The sequence below is a fragment of the Rattus norvegicus genome, chromosome 1 (assembly GCF_036323735.1).
Source record: "Rattus norvegicus strain BN/NHsdMcwi chromosome 1, GRCr8, whole genome shotgun sequence".
NCBI lineage: Eukaryota > Metazoa > Chordata > Mammalia > Rodentia > Muridae > Rattus > Rattus norvegicus.
In genome coordinates, this window is record NC_086019.1 from 223,342,438 (window position 1) to 223,364,103 (window position 21,666).

General features: G+C 35.7%; 1 protein-coding gene across 5 annotated transcripts in view; it reads right to left on the reverse strand.

Annotated features, from left to right (window-relative positions):
• Vps13a (vacuolar protein sorting 13 homolog A) overlaps positions 1–21,666 on the reverse strand; it is a 226,717-nt gene that overhangs the window by 13,654 nt on the left and 191,397 nt on the right. For 2 of the 5 annotated variants that reach the window (NM_001100975.2, XM_039079915.2), the window contains 8 exons: positions 20,997–21,142; positions 19,755–19,836; positions 17,554–17,667; positions 16,802–16,877; positions 16,557–16,720; positions 16,218–16,263; positions 16,008–16,131; positions 11,032–11,143 (listed from right to left, as the gene is read on the reverse strand). In NM_001100975.2, the coding sequence (NP_001094445.2) occupies positions 11,032–11,143; positions 16,008–16,131; positions 16,218–16,263; positions 16,557–16,720; positions 16,802–16,877; positions 17,554–17,667; positions 19,755–19,836; positions 20,997–21,142 (864 nt within the window). Of the gene's footprint in view, positions 1–7,902; positions 10,859–11,031; positions 11,144–16,007; positions 16,132–16,217; positions 16,264–16,556; positions 16,721–16,801; positions 16,878–17,553; positions 17,668–19,754; positions 19,837–20,996; positions 21,143–21,666 lie in introns of those variants that run through there. The other 3 variants (XM_039079911.2, XM_039079914.2, XM_063264468.1) reach the window with 3 other exon arrangements.

Sequence of the window (21,666 nt, forward strand, 5' to 3'; positions counted from 1 at the left end):
CACCTCATAATTTGAAACTTAAATCCATGATAAAAAAAGGAAGGTTATCAACCAAGCTTAGTAATGAATCACGGTAGGAACAAGGACTTTAACGCTCAGAGCTTTCTTACACAATGAACAGAAAGGTAAGTCAGTTAAAATGTGCGGTGTTAATGTTTTTTCATGAGTTATCCTGACTGTCAGCTGAAGCACAGGCTATGGTGATAGCTCAGGTAAGAAAGCTGAGTACAACTCTTTTATGTACAATCAAGCAAAAAGGTTAAACCTCAAGAGATGTGAACTGTTATCAACTATATAGCACATCATAGACAGTCTGGAGAAAGCAAAGAATTACGGAGTAGCTAAATGCAGTGCTCCGGGGCGACTATCAGCTCAACTAATACATTCTAGAAGCACAGCCTGTGCATGGAAATTATGAAGTACAGACTTACAAGAATGTCATTAAAGCTCTTCAAGCTGGACAGCTACTCATCAGTATTTATATATCCTTTCTATACAGACTTGAGATACCAATGCATCTCTTTTACAATACTGTATAATTAGAAACAGTCCATATGAGTTTACTGCTTTTAAACCATTAGTATTTAGAAATTATCATGGTATCTTAACTATTCTACTAACCTTGAAAGGAAAGAAAAAAGATGAGATTTTAATGATGCTTTTATCTTGGCAAAGAGCAGACAAATGAGGAATACATAATTTATTAATGGTGACCAAGAGCTAGCAAAAATTGGTATTCATCTGGAATAATAAACATACAATAGAGTTCTTATTAGGCACAGTAGTAATCATATCCACTATCGTACTTGTTTTAATCTTATCAACAATATCAAGACAACTACAATTATCCATTTTGCAGTGTGGAACAGAGGTCAGACAGGCATAACAAAATATTAAGTTAGTAAGATGAAAGGTTAAAAGTAAATTAAGGTTTATTTGGCTCAAGAAGCCAAGCTCTGACTCAGAGCTACTTAAATCTCTGGGTGAACTTGCAGTGGCACAGGATTTGCGTAAGGCATAAGTCTATTCTCCTATATATCTTAAATCATCTACAGATGACTTATAACTTCAGATTCTATGTATGTGCATTGTAAATAGTTATCATAGTTCTCAGGAACATTAGTGAAGAACATTTGTTTATCATTGATTTAAAGTTTCAATTTTTTAAAAATACTTAGGATTCCAAGGATGATGGGGTGCTGAAACTACAAATACAGAGGTCAGCTCTAACACTGTGCTAACTCATTCTGATATTTAAAATGATTACTTGTAATATAATAAGCCCTTCTGAGGGTCCTGGAACCATCCTCTTTCCATCAAGGGATGACTATTGCATTTTATAGAATATTACAGCAGATACTGTGGAATTCCACTTTGGTAATTTGCTGAGATATAGATTTAAATAACCTAGACATTCTAAGAGGTCTCTTTTAAAGAGCTTCCAAGTTCATGAAGTCATTTCCTGAGATCATCCTCTCTTTGGATGGGTATTTTGTGTTTTAATTCCTATATCCTGTAGAGCTTTGAATTTTAGTGAACAGGATGAGACTGTGAGGAGCGTTATGTTACAGAGCTGGCCTACACCATGGCATATGTTTAACCCCTATCATTTGAATGACTAAGTCTATGAGGGATCACCAAGACTCTGACTACTATGTTAAGCACTGTGACCCAAATTCCTTCCAAAAAACCCCAAATCAAACAACAAAAACAACAACCTCTAAAACAAAAACAAAACCAACAATAACAAGAACAACAACCACCAACCGTAAGATACAAGTGGCAGAGATTCACAGACAGATGAATATACAGTATTAAAACTGTAGATTGCTTTACAGTTTCACATGAACCATGATGCCAAGTCAGGTCCAGAAAAATCCAACTATACACATCTAACATCTTTTTTGTTCAGGTAATTTTAAAATTCAGAGTACCCAGGCAACGTACTCTAGAAAACTTAATTTCACAAAATATATCCAGCCTCTCACCATTGTATTCCAATACTGCAACTACCCTAGAGATTGCTAACATTGTTACTTCCTCAGACTTGAGGTACCACAGACCTATCTAAGCGTGTGTTTCTCTATAGTACATCCCAAAGGGTCCTGTATGATGTAAGACTTATATAGCCCATTAGAATTATCATAAGTGACTAAGATACCAATATCACTGAGTCTTAAAGACTTAATTGAGAAACAAAAAAATGGTATTTCTCTTCACATATGACAAATGAATAAAAGAGGCCCCAAACCAATTTTGTATGAAAATTATTTCATTTAGCAAACCAAAACTACCTTTCATAATACAAGGTGGTGCTCTGACAACCAGTGTGGTAGATCTCTTTGTTCTCAATGAGTTTCCCCATGCAAGACCCTGTCTGTTTCCAGAAACTGAGAAATAACGACCAGACATCTAGCAAAAAAACAGAGGCGTCATGGGCTTGGTTTCAGAATTTTGCACATTTAGCTTAATTGGGGCTAGTTTCTAAACTAGTACTAACAGTAGTGTTTAAACACACACACACACACACACACACACACACACACACACACACACACACACACACACACACCAATTAGAATGTGTAATGTCTCAGAGAAAGAGCTTGTGGGAAGGGCACTATCTAGCTTGGATATAATTCTGGTTGCTACTCTAGCAGACACTTGTCACACCAGGTGCTGGAGAAAGTCCTGCTACATTTGTTTTCAATGAGGAGACCTCTAACTAGAACTTTCTAGTATTGTGTGAAAAGTGCTTTATAAACAAGTCTTTGAAGTTAATTGTGTCATCTTTTGAAGTGATGGCTCCACTTAGGGGAGTTTCCATTCATTTTAATTGAAAATTTATTAATATAAGTTACCTTTTTAAATACAGTAAATAGAACAAGACTATTTGACTTCTAGATCTTTTTTAAAATTTGTTACCACTACAGTTGTTGTATTTGTAAATATAATAAGAACAGGTGAATATAATAGAAATTCAGTACATATTAACATTTTTAAACTCTTGAATGTTAAGCTCAGGTAGGTTCCATTTGAACTTTGCCCTTTTTTTTTTTTTAAAAAAAGGACACATATATAAATGTGTCTCTTCAGTTTTCTCCTTTCATTCAGAATTATCTTTCTGGAGAGGGAAAATTACAAAAAAGGAAGAGTGGAACTAAATAAACTATGTCTCCTACTTCTTGTCCACTTACTCAAAACTTTAGATGAAGCCAGAAGTGTGTCCAGTACTATTCTGGTGGTCTGACTGCTATTTTTTAAGCCCTTTCTTCCAGATTAACTGTACTTTTCTTCCTGAAGTAAAAGGAAAGACCACGACGCTGAAGGTAGTTATCCTCCAATGGCTACTAAGGCAGTGTTGGAAGCTAATTAAACACCTGTAATTCTGAAAGAAAAGACATACAACAACAACAACAACAACAACAAAGACTCCTTCCTACAACTTACACAATTACAACTATTATAACTCTGTACAGAATTCAAAGACAGTATGGATCAAGTAAAAACTCCGAAATGGTAAATTATATCCTATTGTCCCGAGACAACAAAGCTCTCAATGTTTATATACTATGGAAGTATGGACCATATAGAGCCATGAACTCTCAGAATACAATCTAAGAGATTTAATTTTTAAAGGGAAGAATTGTTTTAGAACAAGAAACGTTGAAAGGTAAAAATACACTTAATGAAAAAGGGAAACTTCTATGCATCTCACATTTGGGAATTATTCTATGAGTACAATTTTAAAAAAACTGTTGAGTTAATAATCCTGGGGGGATAACATTTGAAATGTAAATAAATAAAATAACCATTAAGACAAACAAAAAAATTAAAAATGTCCTCACTTAACTGGAAAAAGAATTGTAATACAAACACAAAATAGGAATTCATGTTTCTCAATCTGTATGAATAAAAAAATGTTAAAAAGGAAATAACCCATAAATGGTAAGAAAACACAAAATGAAGAATCTTTTTCAGTCAATTCTTACTTTAAAAGTTGTGTGAGACAGGTTACATATTGCTGGGGGAGGGGCATATGCCATGGTGTGTGTGTGTGTGACAGGTTACATATCACCTGGGGGGGTGCATATGTCATGGTGTGTGATAGGTATATATACTGTCTGGGGGAGGGGCATATGCCATGGTATGTGTGTGAGACAGGTTACATATTGTCTGGGGGGTGAGTCTACGCCATGGTGTGTGTAGGATCAGAAGACAACGTCCCAGTATTGCTTTCCTCTTTCTCTACACTGACTTTACCATACTGACTGGTAATTATGAATATGAAAGCGCTTTCCATATTAAAACCATAAATCCATGAAAATCATGAATTATTCTAAGTTCTCTAATTCAGGGATACTCTGAATCATGTACTTTATTATCTTTTGATTCAGCATTTCCTATGCCTTTTATTCACTTATTTACTAAACTTAGACTAATTAAGCATGTAAGTTTCTAACTGATCGTGGTTTATTACAAAGCAGCAAGGTGAGAATAATGACTAAAACAGTCATTCTTTTTACACACTCATCATTATTTAACTTAATTAATGTCTGTACTTGACAGTATTTTACTTAAGCCTCTTGGACCTTTTATATTTGGAAGCTATGATAAATTCATTTTTATGGAAATCTGTAACAAAAAAACCAAGGCTTGAAAATGCATCAGAAAGAGACCCAGTAAGAATGGTGCCCTGTTCTCATCCTTTTCCATCAGTATGGCAAAGTTTAATGTGGAATTTTACTATAGAATTTAAGCGAGACAAAACAGTAGGAACGACAGTAATAATGTTTTTCAGTGTACATTGACCTTGAGACATAAATACAATAGAATATTTTTCATATCAAGTATAAAATATCACAGTTAAAAGACATCCACAAGGCTCCAGTTTGTAAATTTTATATCATTATCATGATCTTAAATGTGAACCCAGTGTGACACCAATCAATTAATTTTTACTGATTTCACAAAAAGTTGAAGTTTGTTTGTTTGTGTGTGTACCTATGTATCTGTTTCTGTTTAGGCTGGGTAATGTGTGTGGAAGACAAACGTGAACTCTAGGTATCCAGGTCAGGTCATCAGGCTTGGCAGCCAAGTATCTTTACTCATTAAGCCATCTTGGCTCAAGGATAAAACTGGTAAGAGAGTGATTAAACCGAGATTTGTTTTAGCTTCTTGGTTCAAAAAAATATTGAAATTAATGTTATTCTGGATTTGTATTCACCTAACTATAATGCAAGTGCCAAGTGATTTAATTTAAAGGTTCTTAGAAATGTAATTGTTTATATTCATGATGTATAGAATTTCAGAATTTTCATCTTGCTGGTTTTCAGTACATTATTCAAATGCCAGGGAGCCACTCCTGAGAATAAGAATTCTCAATGGTAATCACTCAGGGAAAAGCGATTATTCCTACTTTATTTACAGAAGAGAAGACCATGAAGAAATTTAGAATATAAAGTTAAGCTACATAAAAAGGTACAGTATTACAAAATGAAATTTCAAATATTGCTTTTTTGTAGACTCTCCTACTAGAAACACACTATCACCTATACACTGCCCATCCGTGCTTGTCTACCAGGACCAGCCATCTTGCTCTACTGCTCTGCTTTCTTCCTTCCAGAGGAGGGAAGCCATATACATCTGAACCAGGGAAGTCATCTACAGATGACATCAATTACCATGATGCCTTGGTAAGGTGGGAGTACAGCTCATAGGCAAAACACTTGCATAGCAGGAACCTGTCTCTGAAATGCTACTCTTCACAGATAAAATGATGACGCTGAATGTACGTGGAGAGTTTGTGACTGGTTATTTCACTTTCCTGTAATTTTGTTTTTCAGTGTACTTATGGAAACATGCATTGGTATTTTTTCTTTTGGCTCAATAATATCCCACTTAAAAATTGGAAGAAAAAATTTTCATTTTAGAGGTTAATGGAAATTATATTCACTTTTTCATATTTTTAAACATTGCTTCTATAAACACTAAAATAAAATCTATGTGAGAATGCATTTTCATTTTTCATAGGTGAAAATGGTTAAATCACATGTTTACTGTGTTAAATAATTGTATAACACACAAGTCTATTTTCCAAAGTATGTGTATGTACACTTTTACGATGTCACCAACTTACGACAACGTCCTTCATTTAGGTTTACACTGTATTGGAGTGCATCGTACTGTATTGTATTATATTATGTTGACTGTATTGGTGGTACTAGCTGGCCACAATAATGCTTATTATACATCTGAAGTTCATCTTTCCTAATGAGAAACAACAACGAACATTTTTTAACAATTAAAAAAACACTTGCTCATTATACTGTCATAAAGAAAGAAAGGAACTATTTACCTCATAAGACTCTCAAATGTGAACACTCTCTCTATCATTTAGGTAGGTGCAGAACAATAAAGTACTTGTCTCTCCAGTTCTACACTTCCAACCAAGATGACAGTGGTACAGAGCAACAGAGCGATTTTCATCATTAAACTCTTTCTCTGATAAAAGCAATGCTTTTTAAAAAGTAAAACTGGAAAACCAATTAGCACTTGAAAAGTTTTCACTGTGGCAGAGAAACAGAAAGGGGCGATTATACGGCTAAGGATATACCTAAACTAAAGGGACTAAACTAAATAATGAGGACCCTTAAGAACACAACGATAATGATTACAGACGACTATGATGCTTTTAGTCTTACTGTTAAGTAAATGTGATTCTACTAAAATGGCAAGCCATTGCCAAAATAATCGGAACATTTTCAAGATAGATTCTTAATAGGTTAAGAACATCTCCTTGGAATTGGGACCACAGACATAAGCATCATGGATCGACAATAGGAAAACTTAATGACTTGCAAACCAAGAGTCTGGCACTTGCTGTATGAGAAAGGCCTTATGCTTATAAATCTCCAATAACAGAAAACAAGACATCTTTACTCTTTTCCTCCTTTATGCAAAAAAGGTGTGACAATTGTGTTCTTATCAGTGTCTAGCAGAAGAGGTAGCCTGTGAGGCTGCCCACTGGTTAGGAAGCAGTAGGTGTATGTCAGATTCAGTGTAGTACTGTAGCTGCTACTTTACAGTCACTATACTCACTTACATATTTTCAACAGGATTATTGTATTAAAAACAAATTCTTTGAAATTTGCTTATTTTTAGGTCTAGCCATATATGCACTATTGCGACAAATTTCCAAAGAGCTGACCTTTTCTGCTGTTGTAGAGTGGCCATACTCAAAGAACATAGAAGATAATTATTATAGGAATGAAAGCTTGGTAAATGTAGGAGTTAAATACAGAAATCAAATTATCAGTTAAAAATTCTAAAATATGAAACAGGTTATCTCCTGAAACCTAGTAAGTCCAATATAAGCCAAGTGTTTAGTGTACGTTAAATACTCCTTATTCCTTTCTTGATCAAAAGACAAAATAGTTGTAAGTGATGATGTATCACAACTACTATGACTACTAAACTCAGCTTTGTAGGGCATTTGGTTTTTGCTGGCTTTAGCACATCCAATATACTAGCAAAGTAGGACAAGAGAATTGTCTGTCTGAACTTAAAAAAAAAATTCAGTGCTAAAATATAAAACAAATTTGCTTGTAAAACTAATAGACAAAGATATCCTTTCTTCATAACTTTTTAAAAAATGTCTAAATTTATATTTTATTACACACATTCCATTATCTTGAGTTAATTCATAGTATTTTGATAGGGATATAATATATGGATATTAAGTTAGTTAATAAATGACTATCCAATCAACTTTGTTAGCTCTTTCAGAAGTATATGAGAAAATATGTACTAATAAAACGACTAGTCTTCTATGACAATTCATGGATTTTTATATAGTAGTTCAACTTAGATGATTCTGGAATAGAAAAAAATCCACACAGTATCAATTTATGCAAGTTTATTATGAAAAGAAATTTGACAAAATACCTTTAAGTGCTAAATACATATAAAACATTGAACAGTATTCCTATTCTTTCTCCCACCCACTCTTTTTTCTTTAAACAATGATATTACATTACAGCACAAAATTTCACAGAATATCTTTGTTTTAAAAAAAGATGTTTTACTAACAAATATGCAGATGATTTAGAGTAGAGCTCATGAACATTAAAACTACATTTAAATCTCACTCCGGATCTTAATGACAAACTGTGGGATACAAAGCTAGGATATATAAAAGCAAATTTATAATATGATATACTCCACACATTTTTGATAAATACATTTTCCTGTATGGAAATAATTACTTTGCTTTATCATGATGTTCAGAAAAACATTGTCTAAGGAAACAGTACTAACTTCCCTAACAATGGACACACGGATGTAACGACAGCAGTTACACAAACATTCCAGGGACATGAAAGCAAGCATATGCACTTTCTCAAGTAAGCTCTGACTAAGCCTCTTCCTCCTCATCACTACTGCTACTGTGAGTCAGAATCCATTCCCTGTAGGCCTTAATGTTCTGTAAGCATGGCAAAGGAAAAAGAAGCATAAAGGTTAGTTAAGTAGCAGGAAAAGATGTTAAAGTTATGAAATGTTAAGGTGTTAGAGTAATTTTAAAGCAGATTTTCATCTGTAATTCATGTTGTAATTGTGGTTATAATACTTCTAACTTAACAGGCCTAAAGACAACTTCACATACAAAGTCATTTCAGACCTGGCTCTGTGTATCAATGAGGTGTTCTAAGAATATATTGATAATTCTACTTCTTTATAAGTCATTTAATTGGCTACTAGGGAGCAATGAAATAATATCCTGCTTTTTGGATAGAACGGCATGAAATGAATATATTTTATATTTAACTATAATGCATAAGCATATGTAATTTAGTCAAAACAGAACCTTCTTGTAGAAAAACAGAAAAAACAAGGAGAAACATCAGAAGGTAGAACATAACAGACACTTTCTAAAGCACTGGCACTAAATCATTTAGGTAAATCTAAGCAGATGACATTCCTAGTTTTTAAGACAGGGTCTCATTATCATAGGCTGACCTTAAACTTGCTATGTAGTTTCAGATGACCTTGAAATTCTGATTCTCCTGCCTCCACCTCCCACCTGTCTGGTTTATGTAGTGCTCAAGATAAAACTTAGGAGTTCTTGATTGCTATAGAACTTTACCCCTTTTATTTTATATTTTATTACATTGTATTTTAAGAACTGTGCTAAAAGTTGCAGTTTTATTTTACAAAAGCACTATTACTATTAGAACAGCAACTAACTTTTTAACATCTATAAACAAATAATGCTAACTGTAAACACACTAAGACATCTTATAAATTCCTGTAAGTATTCAAGCTACTAACATGTTTTTCTTGCTGAAAATTATACAAGCTGACAAAGATCATGAGATTTTATTTACTGATACAGAACGTTTAGCAGAGGCTTGTCTACTAAAGATATGTTTCTTTAAATATGAAAAATAGAAATTCATAGTTTTAAATTCCAAAGAAATAAATTAATTAAGGTGTGGGATACACTTTCTTGCCACTGAAGTCCAATTATTAATCACAAGAAACTTTGAATATAATCTGTTCCTGGATAATGAAGACAGTAGATTTCTAAATTCTCCTCACTACAAATTCATATTTTGTAGCAAATGTATTAAAAAAGCTCTTGAGAAATATTCTTATTTTTTAAATTATGTTATGAAAACCATTCAACTTTCAGTATAGTAAAAAGTTAGTATGTTACTTCTTGTCTAGAAAGGGCAGGCAGATACTAGATAGAAATGATTCAACTGGATTAGACAGACAGGACAACTACAACTTTTCTGTCTGTCTTTGAAGAATAATAAACTCTCATAGTAGAGATTGCAGAACACGTCCTTAAGGGACAACCTCCCAAGTTATTACCAATTCTATCTCAATTTGCAAGGATTTTGGCACTTTAATAAGATGAAAAAATCAAGGTAAAAGTTACTTTACTAAATACTACACTTCTATGCTAGAGTTAGATTTTAATATATTAAACAGGAGGTTCAGAGAAGATGTAAAGTACATTTAAAGCAATAATACCTACTCTATGTGCAGTAGTAGTAAAAGTTTCAAATTTTTATTCTGGTGATTTTAAACTTGAGAAGCTTCATGTTTCAATAGTTTATTATTATCATGAATTTTTTCAAACCTATAAAATACTGACTCCTTACTTTCAAGTATATAGCTTAATTTAATATTCCACACCAAGCCCACAGAAATGACCTTAAAATGGCATAACCTGGGATATGAGGTATTATTTCTACCATAATCTAAGTTTTAAAAGATGAGTTATCAAGTAACAAAGTTGTCAGGACTGACAAATCATTCTAGCCTCAGGCTATCTATTGTTACCAAACTGTATTTCCTTGTGAGAAGATACTGCTTGCTGTGAACTGTGCATCAAATCCCACACGGCTCTGCACAAACTAATCAAAGAATGCTTAAGAACCACAGATGATCAATAGTGGCAGTGTTCTCAAGTTTTATTTTCCCTTCCTTCATGAATAAATTAGAAATGAAGATTATATTTCATATAAAAACTAGTAGTGGTACGAAAGGCAGAAGAACCCCAAACAGAAACAAGCTAAGTGGGTAAGTATGTGCTACCAAGTCTAAAGGGCATATAAGGCACACTGGCTTTGCCAGATCTGTAATACTCAAAGCAGAACCAAGACTACTTTATGGAAAGATTAGACTGACTGATGCTTGTAACATAGGCTACCAACACAAAATTTTTTCTTTATGTTCAAAATACTGAAACAGCTGCACAGTTTGTAAAAGTTTAAGACTAAAATCTACTGTTGGCTTTCACTTGCAAAGTCATGCATTAACAGTTTTCACATCAAACTTTTTGATGCCTGTAAAAAAGAAAAAAAACTCATAGTAAATAAATGTACTAAGTAAATAAAAGTATAAATAAAGTTAAATAAGACAAATAAAAGCCTAATCTATCTTAAGGTATTGTGTAACTATTTTTAAATACCCTAAATTGTGAGATTGACTTTAGTTTGTAAAACATTTCTTCACTTGCCTGTAACATTTGATTTCCTGTACCATCGCGCAACCTGTAAGGTCTGATGACTCCATCTTCATTAAAGAACCTGGGAGGTCGTAAACTTTCTACTTCAGAAGTCTCTGTAGCTCTAAAAACAAAAATGAGATTACACATATGACATATATCTTCTTATATGTATATAAATACAGAAAGCTTAATTTTTACAATCTGCCCTTCTAGTTCAGGGAACATCAGGGAAAAAGAAATGGAAAGAATAATAAGAACTGGAATGCAAGGCATTCTGTCGCCTGTGGGACAGCTTCTCCTAGAATGGCTGTAAAAACAAGACTATGACCACCGCAGTATCAATGGACATCTTAATGTAGCCGGGAAAGATTTCTTGGGGTCCCCTCCTAGACAAAGAACTGGTGACTGCTGCAAGAAAATTAACCTCTCCAGAGATAAGCTCCCCCTATTGGTTGTCTACACAGAGTACTCAGCCTTAAAACCAGATCAAACAAAGAATGAGCAAATTGTATTTATATTTATTTGCATATATATACATACATATGCATGTAAAAGTACCGAAGGAAAAGTGGCTGTGAGCTTGAGAGAAGGGGCATAGGAGGAGCTTGCAGGAGGGTAGCTGGGGAGGGCTGGAGGAAAGGAAGTAATATGCTTCTATTTATTTCAATTAAAAACATCAAAAACACTTTAAAACAGTAGAAAACAAGTATGAAAATAATCTTAATAGTAAAATAATAAAAATAAAGACTAAAATGATCTTAGTTAAACAAGAACACCATATAACATATCAACTTTTAAATGCTTTTATGACATAAATAATGTAAATTTCCTAGAAAGAATTATAAAAAAAAATCTGTTAATTTCCTTGTAATAATAACCAGAAAATGGATTTTGTCTTGGTTTATTTTAAAAACGGGAAGTGCATATTTGGCGAAAACCCACATGGATGTTCAATATCATATGCCATTAAGAAACTGCAACTTCAAATGTCAATGAGATACTACTTTATACCTAATAGCTATTAAAAGCAGGCAGAGTGAGCACAGATAAGACCAGAACCAGACAAAATCATAAAATTCTGTAAGGAAGGGGCATGAGGCACAAAAGGTGTTAAACCCTGCTCCTAACTGGTTACAAAGGTCTCTGCTTTGTGACTATTCACTGACACGAGCAGGGAAACCTTTCCATCCTCATGCTGCTCTTGTCAGGACTATCCTACAGAGGAATCAGAAAAAGGCAGTGACTAGGTGAAGAGTGGTGCTTGTCGTATTTGTAGAAAGGAACCTTCCTCAGTCAATGTTACTTGGAGGGAAACTATTCCCCTCACGTTGAAGTATAAACAAGTTAAACTGTGGTTAGTTCCTGCTCATATTTTAACCTGAAATATTCTGTCATAGTTTTTAATCTGAGATTTGGCTAATCCTCCAATGGAATGAATACATTATAATATATAAATAACTTGTTTTGGATAGGGATGTGATGTTTGGGGAGGGGAAATCTTATCCAGTGAGTATTCTGTACTTTCGTAACTTGTTTCTTCTTGCTTTCCCATACGCACCCAGACCTAATCTTTTACCTCCGGCCATTCAGCCACTACCTCCACATCAAGTTCACAATCATTGCTCACTGTCAGCTACCCATCTGAGAGCAAAGGCTTTTCTGAGCAGGGAGTGCTGAGTATGTTTTTGTACAAAGAGCTGGGATACCTGTAGAACTGTGTTTTAGAGAGGGGTGGAAAATCATGGGGAAAGGGAATAATGGAAAAACAGACACTATTTGCCCATAGAAAGCTGCATGTGCATGTTTTCAGTGGCATATGACTAACATGGTTTTGTTTTTTTCCCCTCAAGATACAGTCTTACTGAAACTCATTATGTAGACCAGGGCAACCTCAAACTGTGAGAATTGTCTACTTCCCAAGTACTGGGACTAAGGATATATATGCCAACATCCTTAACCGTGGGTGACAGTCTCAAAAAGTAAACAAAACTTAAATATTCATCTGCTGATTAACAGGTAGCCAAAGATGGTTTAGATAAAGTGTCTCCCATAGGCTCATGCATTTGGACACTTGGCCCTGAGCTGGTAGTACTGGTTGTAGGGGAGGGGTCTGAGATTTTAGGGATGTGGAACACTTTGCAGAAAGTGCATCACTAGAGGTAGTCTTTCAGACCTTATAGACTTGCCACATGTCCACTTCATATCTTGTGGGTAGAAGCGTGACCAGAACCTTCCCACTCCTGTCGAATGTTGCCAGGCCCTCCCCACCACTACATCTGGAACTAACAACCACTGTAAACCAAGGCAAACTCTTCTCTAAATAGCCTTTAGACTTGGTAGTTTATAAGAGCAACAGAAATGAAGCTAAGACAGTGATAGCTCTACATAATAAATCATTACTCAATAAAAGGGAAGTTCTACTTTGGGTACATCATAAATGAACTCTGAAAACTTGTTAGGTAAAAGAAGTCACTCACAAAAGGCTCCATATTGTAGGATTCCATTTACATATATTATCTAAACAGGCAACCCACACACACGAAGGAAATCGTGATGGCGAATGCTAAAGGGAATTAGAAATGGTGAGTGGCTGCTAACAAGCGTGAGAATTCTTCTGGGGAAGGCGAAAAAGGGAATCTGTTAGTGATGGCAGCAGCACAACACTAAAAACTAGAGTATGTGACATACGCTTCAAGTTGAAGATTTTTACAGCATGTTTCCAGAATGTATAAAGAACTCTTACCACTCACCGATAAATGATCAACCACTCCAATTGAAAAACCAAAAAGGGTTTAAAGGCAGTTTTTAATCTAAGTATAAAAAGAACCAGGAGAGATTTTTTTTTTTTTTTTGGTATTGGAACTGTTTATCGTTACTATAGCTGTAGCTACATTAACCTATAAGAATGACAAAAGCATGCACAATTGGTACATAGACAAGTAAATTAGTATGTCAAACTGGGAAATTCTGAATTAGATCAGTAGACTCTGCCAACATCCCTTTTGTCTCATTACATTGTAATTTTACACAATGTCACTGTGGAAAATAGAAAAGGTCTCTATAATGTCTGGATGGTGTATCCACAGAAGTCTAATGTTGTAATCTCCAGAATGAGTGAGTGTTCCTTTATACCTTTGTGGAAGAGTATGTAGTGTGACTGGAGGGGTGGGGACATCTTCCTGGAGACAGGGGAGAGGGGAAGGAGGTGGGATGTGGAACAGTCAGAGGTTAGACCAGGAGGGGGATAAAATCTGGACTGTAAAAAAAAGATTAAATAAAATTTAAAAAATAAATTAAAAAGTTAAAAAAAAAAAGACTGCAAAGTAAGGAAGTAATACAGGTACACTCTAAATGGCACCAAAAATGTCCCTCAAAGAGAGACCAGACACACAAAAGACAAAGGAATATGAAGATGAAGGCAGAAGGCAAAAGTGTAGCTATGAAGCGAGGAGTGCTACCAGACACTAGCACACTCAAGGGACAAATTCTCTCCAAAAGGAATTGTGAGGAAAAAGTCCTCTTTTTTCGCCAGGTCTACGGTAATTTGCTGCAGTGGCCAGAGGACGTACAATGATGTAGGATGGGTGGGGTCCCTCTGCATTATTTCCCACCACTGCATATAAACGCACCATTTGTTAGCTTGATCACAAACATCACTCCCACCACCACCACCACCAAACCCCCTACTACCCGCATGTTCACTGATAGTCCTCGTGTCATGGGAAGAGGGAAGAGTTACTACATTCATAAAAGTTGCATTTTAATAAGAGACAGTAGGTAAAATATATAGTATATTAAATATTGGTCAAAAAACAAGATAAAAATAAAGGAAAAGGAAATACAAAGTATTTTGAGTTAAAGTACAGGTAAACTAAAATTTTAGAGTGGTCACAGGAGTGAGCTGTGTGGGGTGAAGTGAGTTCTCCTTTCTCTTCAGCAATAGTACAAACTCATTGTCTACTTTGTATCTTTAAAATACTGCTTTTGTGATTATCATCCACCTTCCTGACCATTCTGTTTTCTATCTCTTTTGCTGGGTCCTCATTCCTTAACTCCTAAGCAATGTTCCCAAGTCTCGAGTCCTCAGACGTTTTCTCTTCTCCATTTTTATTCTTAAGAACTCACAAACTCTGTTATAAACATTGTATTATAGGACCTAGACTCAATTTTTTTTTTGATTTTGTGAAAAATAAGGCAAAGGAACCTCATCAGTATCTAGAGTTAATCAGATCTAGAATACATGCTAAGAGATCACTAGGAGTAATTGTTAACAGTCAACTTCACAAACACTGTTTAAGTTGGACCATGATAATAAATGAAAACAAGTTTGGAAAGCTTAATATAGTCTGCCAACTTAAAATTTTATATCTTGATGCTGTGTAGATTTCTAGGCTTGAAACAAGTTGTATAGTGCTAAGACTTTTTCTTAATTCATATATATATATATATATATATATATATATGAATGTATATATATTTACTTTTAATGGTACCTTGGGATCTCTCTTCTAAACTCCAGACTCTCACACTAAATAACTTACTTGGCCTTGTGTAGCAGAAATTTAAAGCTCAGTAAATTTACAAGACATCTTTCAATTCTGTTGTTTTCACCCCTTTCCTAGCATATTCACAGAGGAAAGAACATCAAGAATGCGAGGTTTTACCAATGGAGGCAGACTGTGACCAGTCTGCAGAGCTTGCTCCGAGATTTGCTGCTTTATAACTAAGCTGCCACATACAGCATACACTGATGCAGTGAGGTTGAGTCAGAGCTTAGCTGGCCAAAGCATTCCTGACACCAGCTACTGGAAACAGATGACAAAGAGAATGCTACATTTCTGAAATCGCGTAACAGCAACTTAGAATCAAAATTAGTAGGGCACACAATCTACATAGTGTTCATGATGAGAAGCCTGCAAACCAACAGTAGATATATGTTAAGGTTTTGAAATGTTATTCATCTGTCAGTCATAAAGGGAATTTACCTTTTGATTCCCTGAAAGGTACTGCTGGCCATATCTATGATGCCACCCGTTGGCCTTGCCACTGCTCCAACTAAACCTTTTCCAACACCTTTGAAGAACCCCGCTGCTCCTTCCTTTTGAGCACCTATAAAACACAACCTGCTCAAGCAATTGGACCAAATGAAAATAGAACTTATGAGTTATGTGACACAGAGCAACTATAACACTTGCCTTTAATTGGTTTTGTAACAATCCCTGTAATGCCACTTACAAAACCCTGCCGGAAAAGCACAAGTGAAAAGTTATATTTCCATATGGTGCCTACAAGGCCATTTTGCTTCAATACAAAAATTGTACAGTTCTTTCTACCTACAGATCACAATGATTAACACTTCTATTTCCTAGGTGTTTTATTTAGATAATGTTTTTGGAGATCATGGGAACACTTTATATGCCACATTGCAATGGTCAGTCATAATTTAAGGAGACTTGTGTACCTTTTTCTTTACTCATACAATTGTGACTTAAAAGCCATTCCTGCATGTGTTTATAAGCCCAGGGAAATCTTACAGAGACAAGGCCTTTCCCTCCTCGAGTGATGCCCTCTCGAAGGCCAGCAGGCTGCTTATTCATGGCTTCTCTTCTCTTCTGCTGGTAGTCTTCATCCATTGTCATGGCTGCTACCCCTTTAGCCATAGCACTGGTGATTTTGGAGGCGGCGCCAGCTAGTCCACCTAACAGGGAGTAAGCAGTGTGTTAAGCAAAGCTCAGCTGTCACTGGTTCTGGCAGCACTGCTGGGCTTTCTGCTGCTTACCAACGGCTCCGCCAACCAGGGCTTTCAATCCTAGTGCCATTCCCTCCACAAACTCTTCAGGACCCTGGATGGCCCCCTACAGTGACAAAAGGAGTGGCATTAAAGACACAGATGTGATAGTAACAGGAAGAGCAAAGGAAATGATGGCAGCAAAACCACAGCCCTCGGGTAACGTTAGGATACTCAAAGGCTAACAGGTGAGATGGAACATGGCCAGACAAAGGAAGGACAGAGTTTGCTCCTCACCGCCCACTGTAGTGACAGAGCAGCCACAGCTTACAGAGAGTCTAGAAAACTAAAACTTAAAATCCTTATCATTTCGAATTTTGAAATCAGAATGTATAGAAAAATAGTTCTGCTTTGTTTTTGCTACACATTTTATAAGTAGGGACACTAAATATATTCATGAAAAGTTGAAGAGATGTAGAATAATTTTCTACTCCCTTATTAAGACTTTTATATTCCCTTATTATTACATACTTTTGTGCAAACAAAATTACCATATCAGTGAGCTTCCTTTTTTTTTTTTTTTACAACCTGAACTATACTTACTATTATTAAAAATCAACACTTAATATTTGGGATCATAAGAAAATTTTAAGCTGAAATTTTTCAGGAAAAAGAAATTTCTCCTCTGGGTCTCTCAAATGTACATGTTTACATGAATAGTTCAAGTTAACAACTGAAATACAGTATACATTAAGAAGACACTATTTATATTATTCATTAAATAATACAAATAAATATTTTACCTGGTAAGGTTCATAAAAAAATGCTTCTACTCCTTCTGAAAATTCTCTAATTAAGCCAAAGGGATTTCCCAAAACATCAAGTCCAAGAATGAGTACGTACATTTGTTTAATAGCCTAAAAAAGAAAATATGTATATGAGTCAACATCATGAGACTACTATCCTTATAATTACTTAGTATTCAGATCTAGTTTGCCTAGGCTAATGTTTTACTAGAAATTGTAAGGCCCAAACCTTATCACTATTATTTTTGTTTCTCAGTTTATTTTATGTGTATGGTTGTTTTGCCTGCATATATGTTGGTGTGCCACATGCATGCAGTGCCCTTGGAGGCATGATGAAGGTGTCCCATCCTCTGGGACTGGAGGTACAGAAAGCATGGGCAGTATGTAGGTCCTGAGAATCAAACCTCGTCCTTTGGAAGAAGATCAAGTACTGTCAAACCCTTATCACAATTCTTCATTTAAAATACAATGATTAAAAATGAGTATTAGTGTGGGGGTGCATATTATGTGTGGGTAATTATGGAAGGCAGACTTTAGCCTGCCTGAAGTATCATCTTGAGGAACACTATCATTCTTCTTTGAGACAGGGCCTAACAGCCTAGACTGATGTCACATGAACCCCAGTGATCTTGTCTCACCACTCAGTGCTGAGATTTCTAGTATTTACTAGCATACCTGGCATTTTAACATAGGCTCTGGTGATGAAACTCAAATTACTAAGCTTGCAAGGCAAGCCATCTTCAGTGATTGAGCCATTCCTCATAGCCTATTAAATTTTTGAAAAGTAACTTGGAAGAGATAAAACTCTAGATTCTAGAGTCTAGAAAACAGAAAAAGTTCTCGGTGTTCCATTCCTTGTTGAGTTACCACCGTCTGCATCTTACAGATTTCCCAGGGTCACAGAGTGCATGGCAGAAGCAGATGCCTGCCTAGAACTCAAGTCTGAATCCTGAGATTTAGGAATCTTTCTAGACTTGACAAGATCTACAGAAACAAGGCATGTAGCTGACTCAACCCCACAGTAAAAAGTATCTGTGTTCATCACTGACTAATTGTTTCAAGGAACAAAGTATGATGAATTCAATTGTTATAAAAAGTTCATATATTGATAATCTACACCTATTCAGAAAAAATTCTAAAAGTGTTTATTTTTATTTATTGCTTTGTTTTAAGAACAAGGACAAAAAATTCAAATGGTGGTTGGGTTTAAGTTCATGTGAATAAATTTGAGGGTAGAGAAAAACCCAAGTTCAAAATTTTGAAACTTGTTATTTGCTTTCCTGACAAATCTGTACTATACATGCATGGAGAGATGTGGGACAGTGGACTGTGCCGCCAGACAGGAAAACTGGTAAGCAAAGTTCAGAACCCCAATAAAACTCATACTTAAGAACAGCAGGTGTTGGGACTAGCTTCCTTACAGATTCTGGTCCTGTAGCAGTTGACCACAACACCCTACTAAGAGGACCATGACAACCGGTCATGTAGCATAGAGCCTAGAGTTCTCCATGCCAATGAGGAGATAGGTCCCGAGAGGGTTTAGCCAATGAACATCCCTCTCTGGGCATCCCTTCCTGCAAGAGGTATTTAGTCTCTGGTTCACCCTGAGTAAGTTTCATACCCATCAATCTGCCATGAATAAAGCAGTCTGGACAAGAGAGGACTGTCTCCTTTACCAAGGACTGCTGGGAATAGGGCGGGAAGGCTTTTGTAGTCCAGAGCCTCATCTAAGTCTCTCACTGATGGCCCCTCCACACTCTTGGCACTCACTTGAAGCTAAGCTGGATTTCCCCACCCTGCTCATATAGGTCTGTTCCCATCTCCCTGCTCTTCCCAGCAGTGTCTTGGTACACCGGAGGATGGGAGCCCCCATTCTCAACTCTTTGCAGATCCTAGCTATATGTGGGTGCACAGGAGTTTGAAACCCACAGTCTCCATTCCAGCCCCCGTTTCTCACCTGGAGAACACAGGTTGGGACCCCTATTTCACTCTGCATTTTGCTTCCTCTGAACTGTGTGCTGGCGTCCCATGAGCCCAGCACCCAGTGGTGAGGAAGAAAAGCATATAGTGTCATTGTGTTTTGCCTCCACTAGCAGCATCCTGACATCCCAGTGACTCGTAGAAATACAGAAGCACAGGCAGACACAAGGTTTCACTCAGCTTACATCTTTCTCTTTGTAAGATAATCTCGCACTAACCTGTTTGGAATAGTGTCTTATTACTTCAGATTGCAATTCAGATGTTGTATGGAACTGGTAGTTGAGTTGAAAAAAGGCAAGCCTGAAAAAACATATTAACATATATATCTATATAAACATGGTACGCATAGAGGGGGAAAATGTTAACTATTGATTACTTGGTTTTGTTTTCTTTAGAATTTTCTTTTCTAGATCTCTCCCAATATATTTATCCTATACAATTCTTGACATATTCTAGTCAAAGAAATTCTCTAATAATCTGATAAAATCTTTAACTCTTATCCTATGCAGAAAACCACCAAAGACCAAGGCCAAAGACCTCAGGCATGTACCTGTAGAACTATGTCCCAACTTTGCCCTATAAAGGTCCCATAAGAAAATGTTTTGACAAGCTGAGGTGAATGCAGGGCCTGCCTGGGAATGGTCAGTTGCTACAGGTCTCCCTTTGGGAAGCAGAGGTGGCAAATGATGTACTATCTAGAGAGGTATTTTTTTCTGACCATGAGAACAGGAGTATATAGCTCACCTTATTTCAATTCTGTGCTCTTGTTTTTGACTGTTTCCCAGTTAGATTCAGAGCTGCCTCTGATTTATGCTATTCTTCATAAGCAGGCTTGCTGACACATGTGACCTGGGAAGGCTACTCTTTTGTAAAGCAGTCTCTACTCAGACTCTTTGAATCACTTATAGCCATTAACTTCTATTCTGATTCACATTCAAATATAAATAGGCTTTTGTCTGATTCTGGGATGAGCCACTATGTTGTTCATGCTTATCTTGCACTTCTGAACTCAAGTCATCTTTCCACCTTAGCCTCTCGAGTGCTGTGACTATGTGTGTGTCCTATGGTGCCTAGCTGAAAAATCAGTGTTTGACTACAATACATTTAAACCAACCCCTTCATTATACTCTGTCTAGTCACATACTATTTGAAAAGCCTTCCCTTCCTAACACCACATCTTAAGTATCCACTTCTTTTGAGAGATCTTTATTCAAGCTAGAGTGTCTAATGTACATAAAACCGAGTATCTGATACTTCCTTTCCTAAGAAAATACTTAAAAATTATTCTTAACTTAGTTATTAAGGACAGGTAAAATACTTGGCATTACTTTGATTATAATCCACATAAAAACAGAAACCACATTTTTTCCTATAATTTTCAGTACACTTCTTATATTTACAAAAATTTTAAATATAAATAAACCATTCATCAGTTTATAGATTATAAGTATTAAACATACTTAAAAACTACATCTTGTACATCTGTAAGGGTGGCACCAATACTCTTCAGCAAAAGATTTAAAGAATGCACAGGAATTAGTCCTCCATGTTGTTCTGTATCTTTAGCTTCGTCTCTACCAGAGCTCAGTGAAACACTCAAATGCAACTGAAGAGATAAAGAAATACATTAAAGCGCTTCCCCTGCAGCGGAACTTCCAACTTTTACAAAACAGTTTGATATTAAGTTCATTAAACCATAAATAAGATCTCAAAAGTTATCTGAATTATGCCAAAACTTAATAACTAAAAAGTTTAAGAAAGTCAAAATCCAACATAGCTCTGTTTAAAATCCATAATTTAAGATGTTCAGTTAAACATTTAGTTCAACTACACACTAGGATTGAATTCTCCTCCTGTCTATTTTTATGAGACAGGATCTGACTACTTAGCCCAGGCTATTTGGACTTGAATTCCCATTGCCCTAGCATAACAAATGCTGAACAAACACTACCACAAACAGCTTCAACTCTATTCTCTTGGCATTGTGCTCAACCTAAAAAAATATGTGAGAGTGACACTAATAATCTAGATTTTTAAGTTGTTAAAAATAACATATATCTCTGAAAGTTTACAAATTCAACTATAAAAATTAAGTTATCACAATAAAGCCACTTTTGTAGCCAGAAGTGG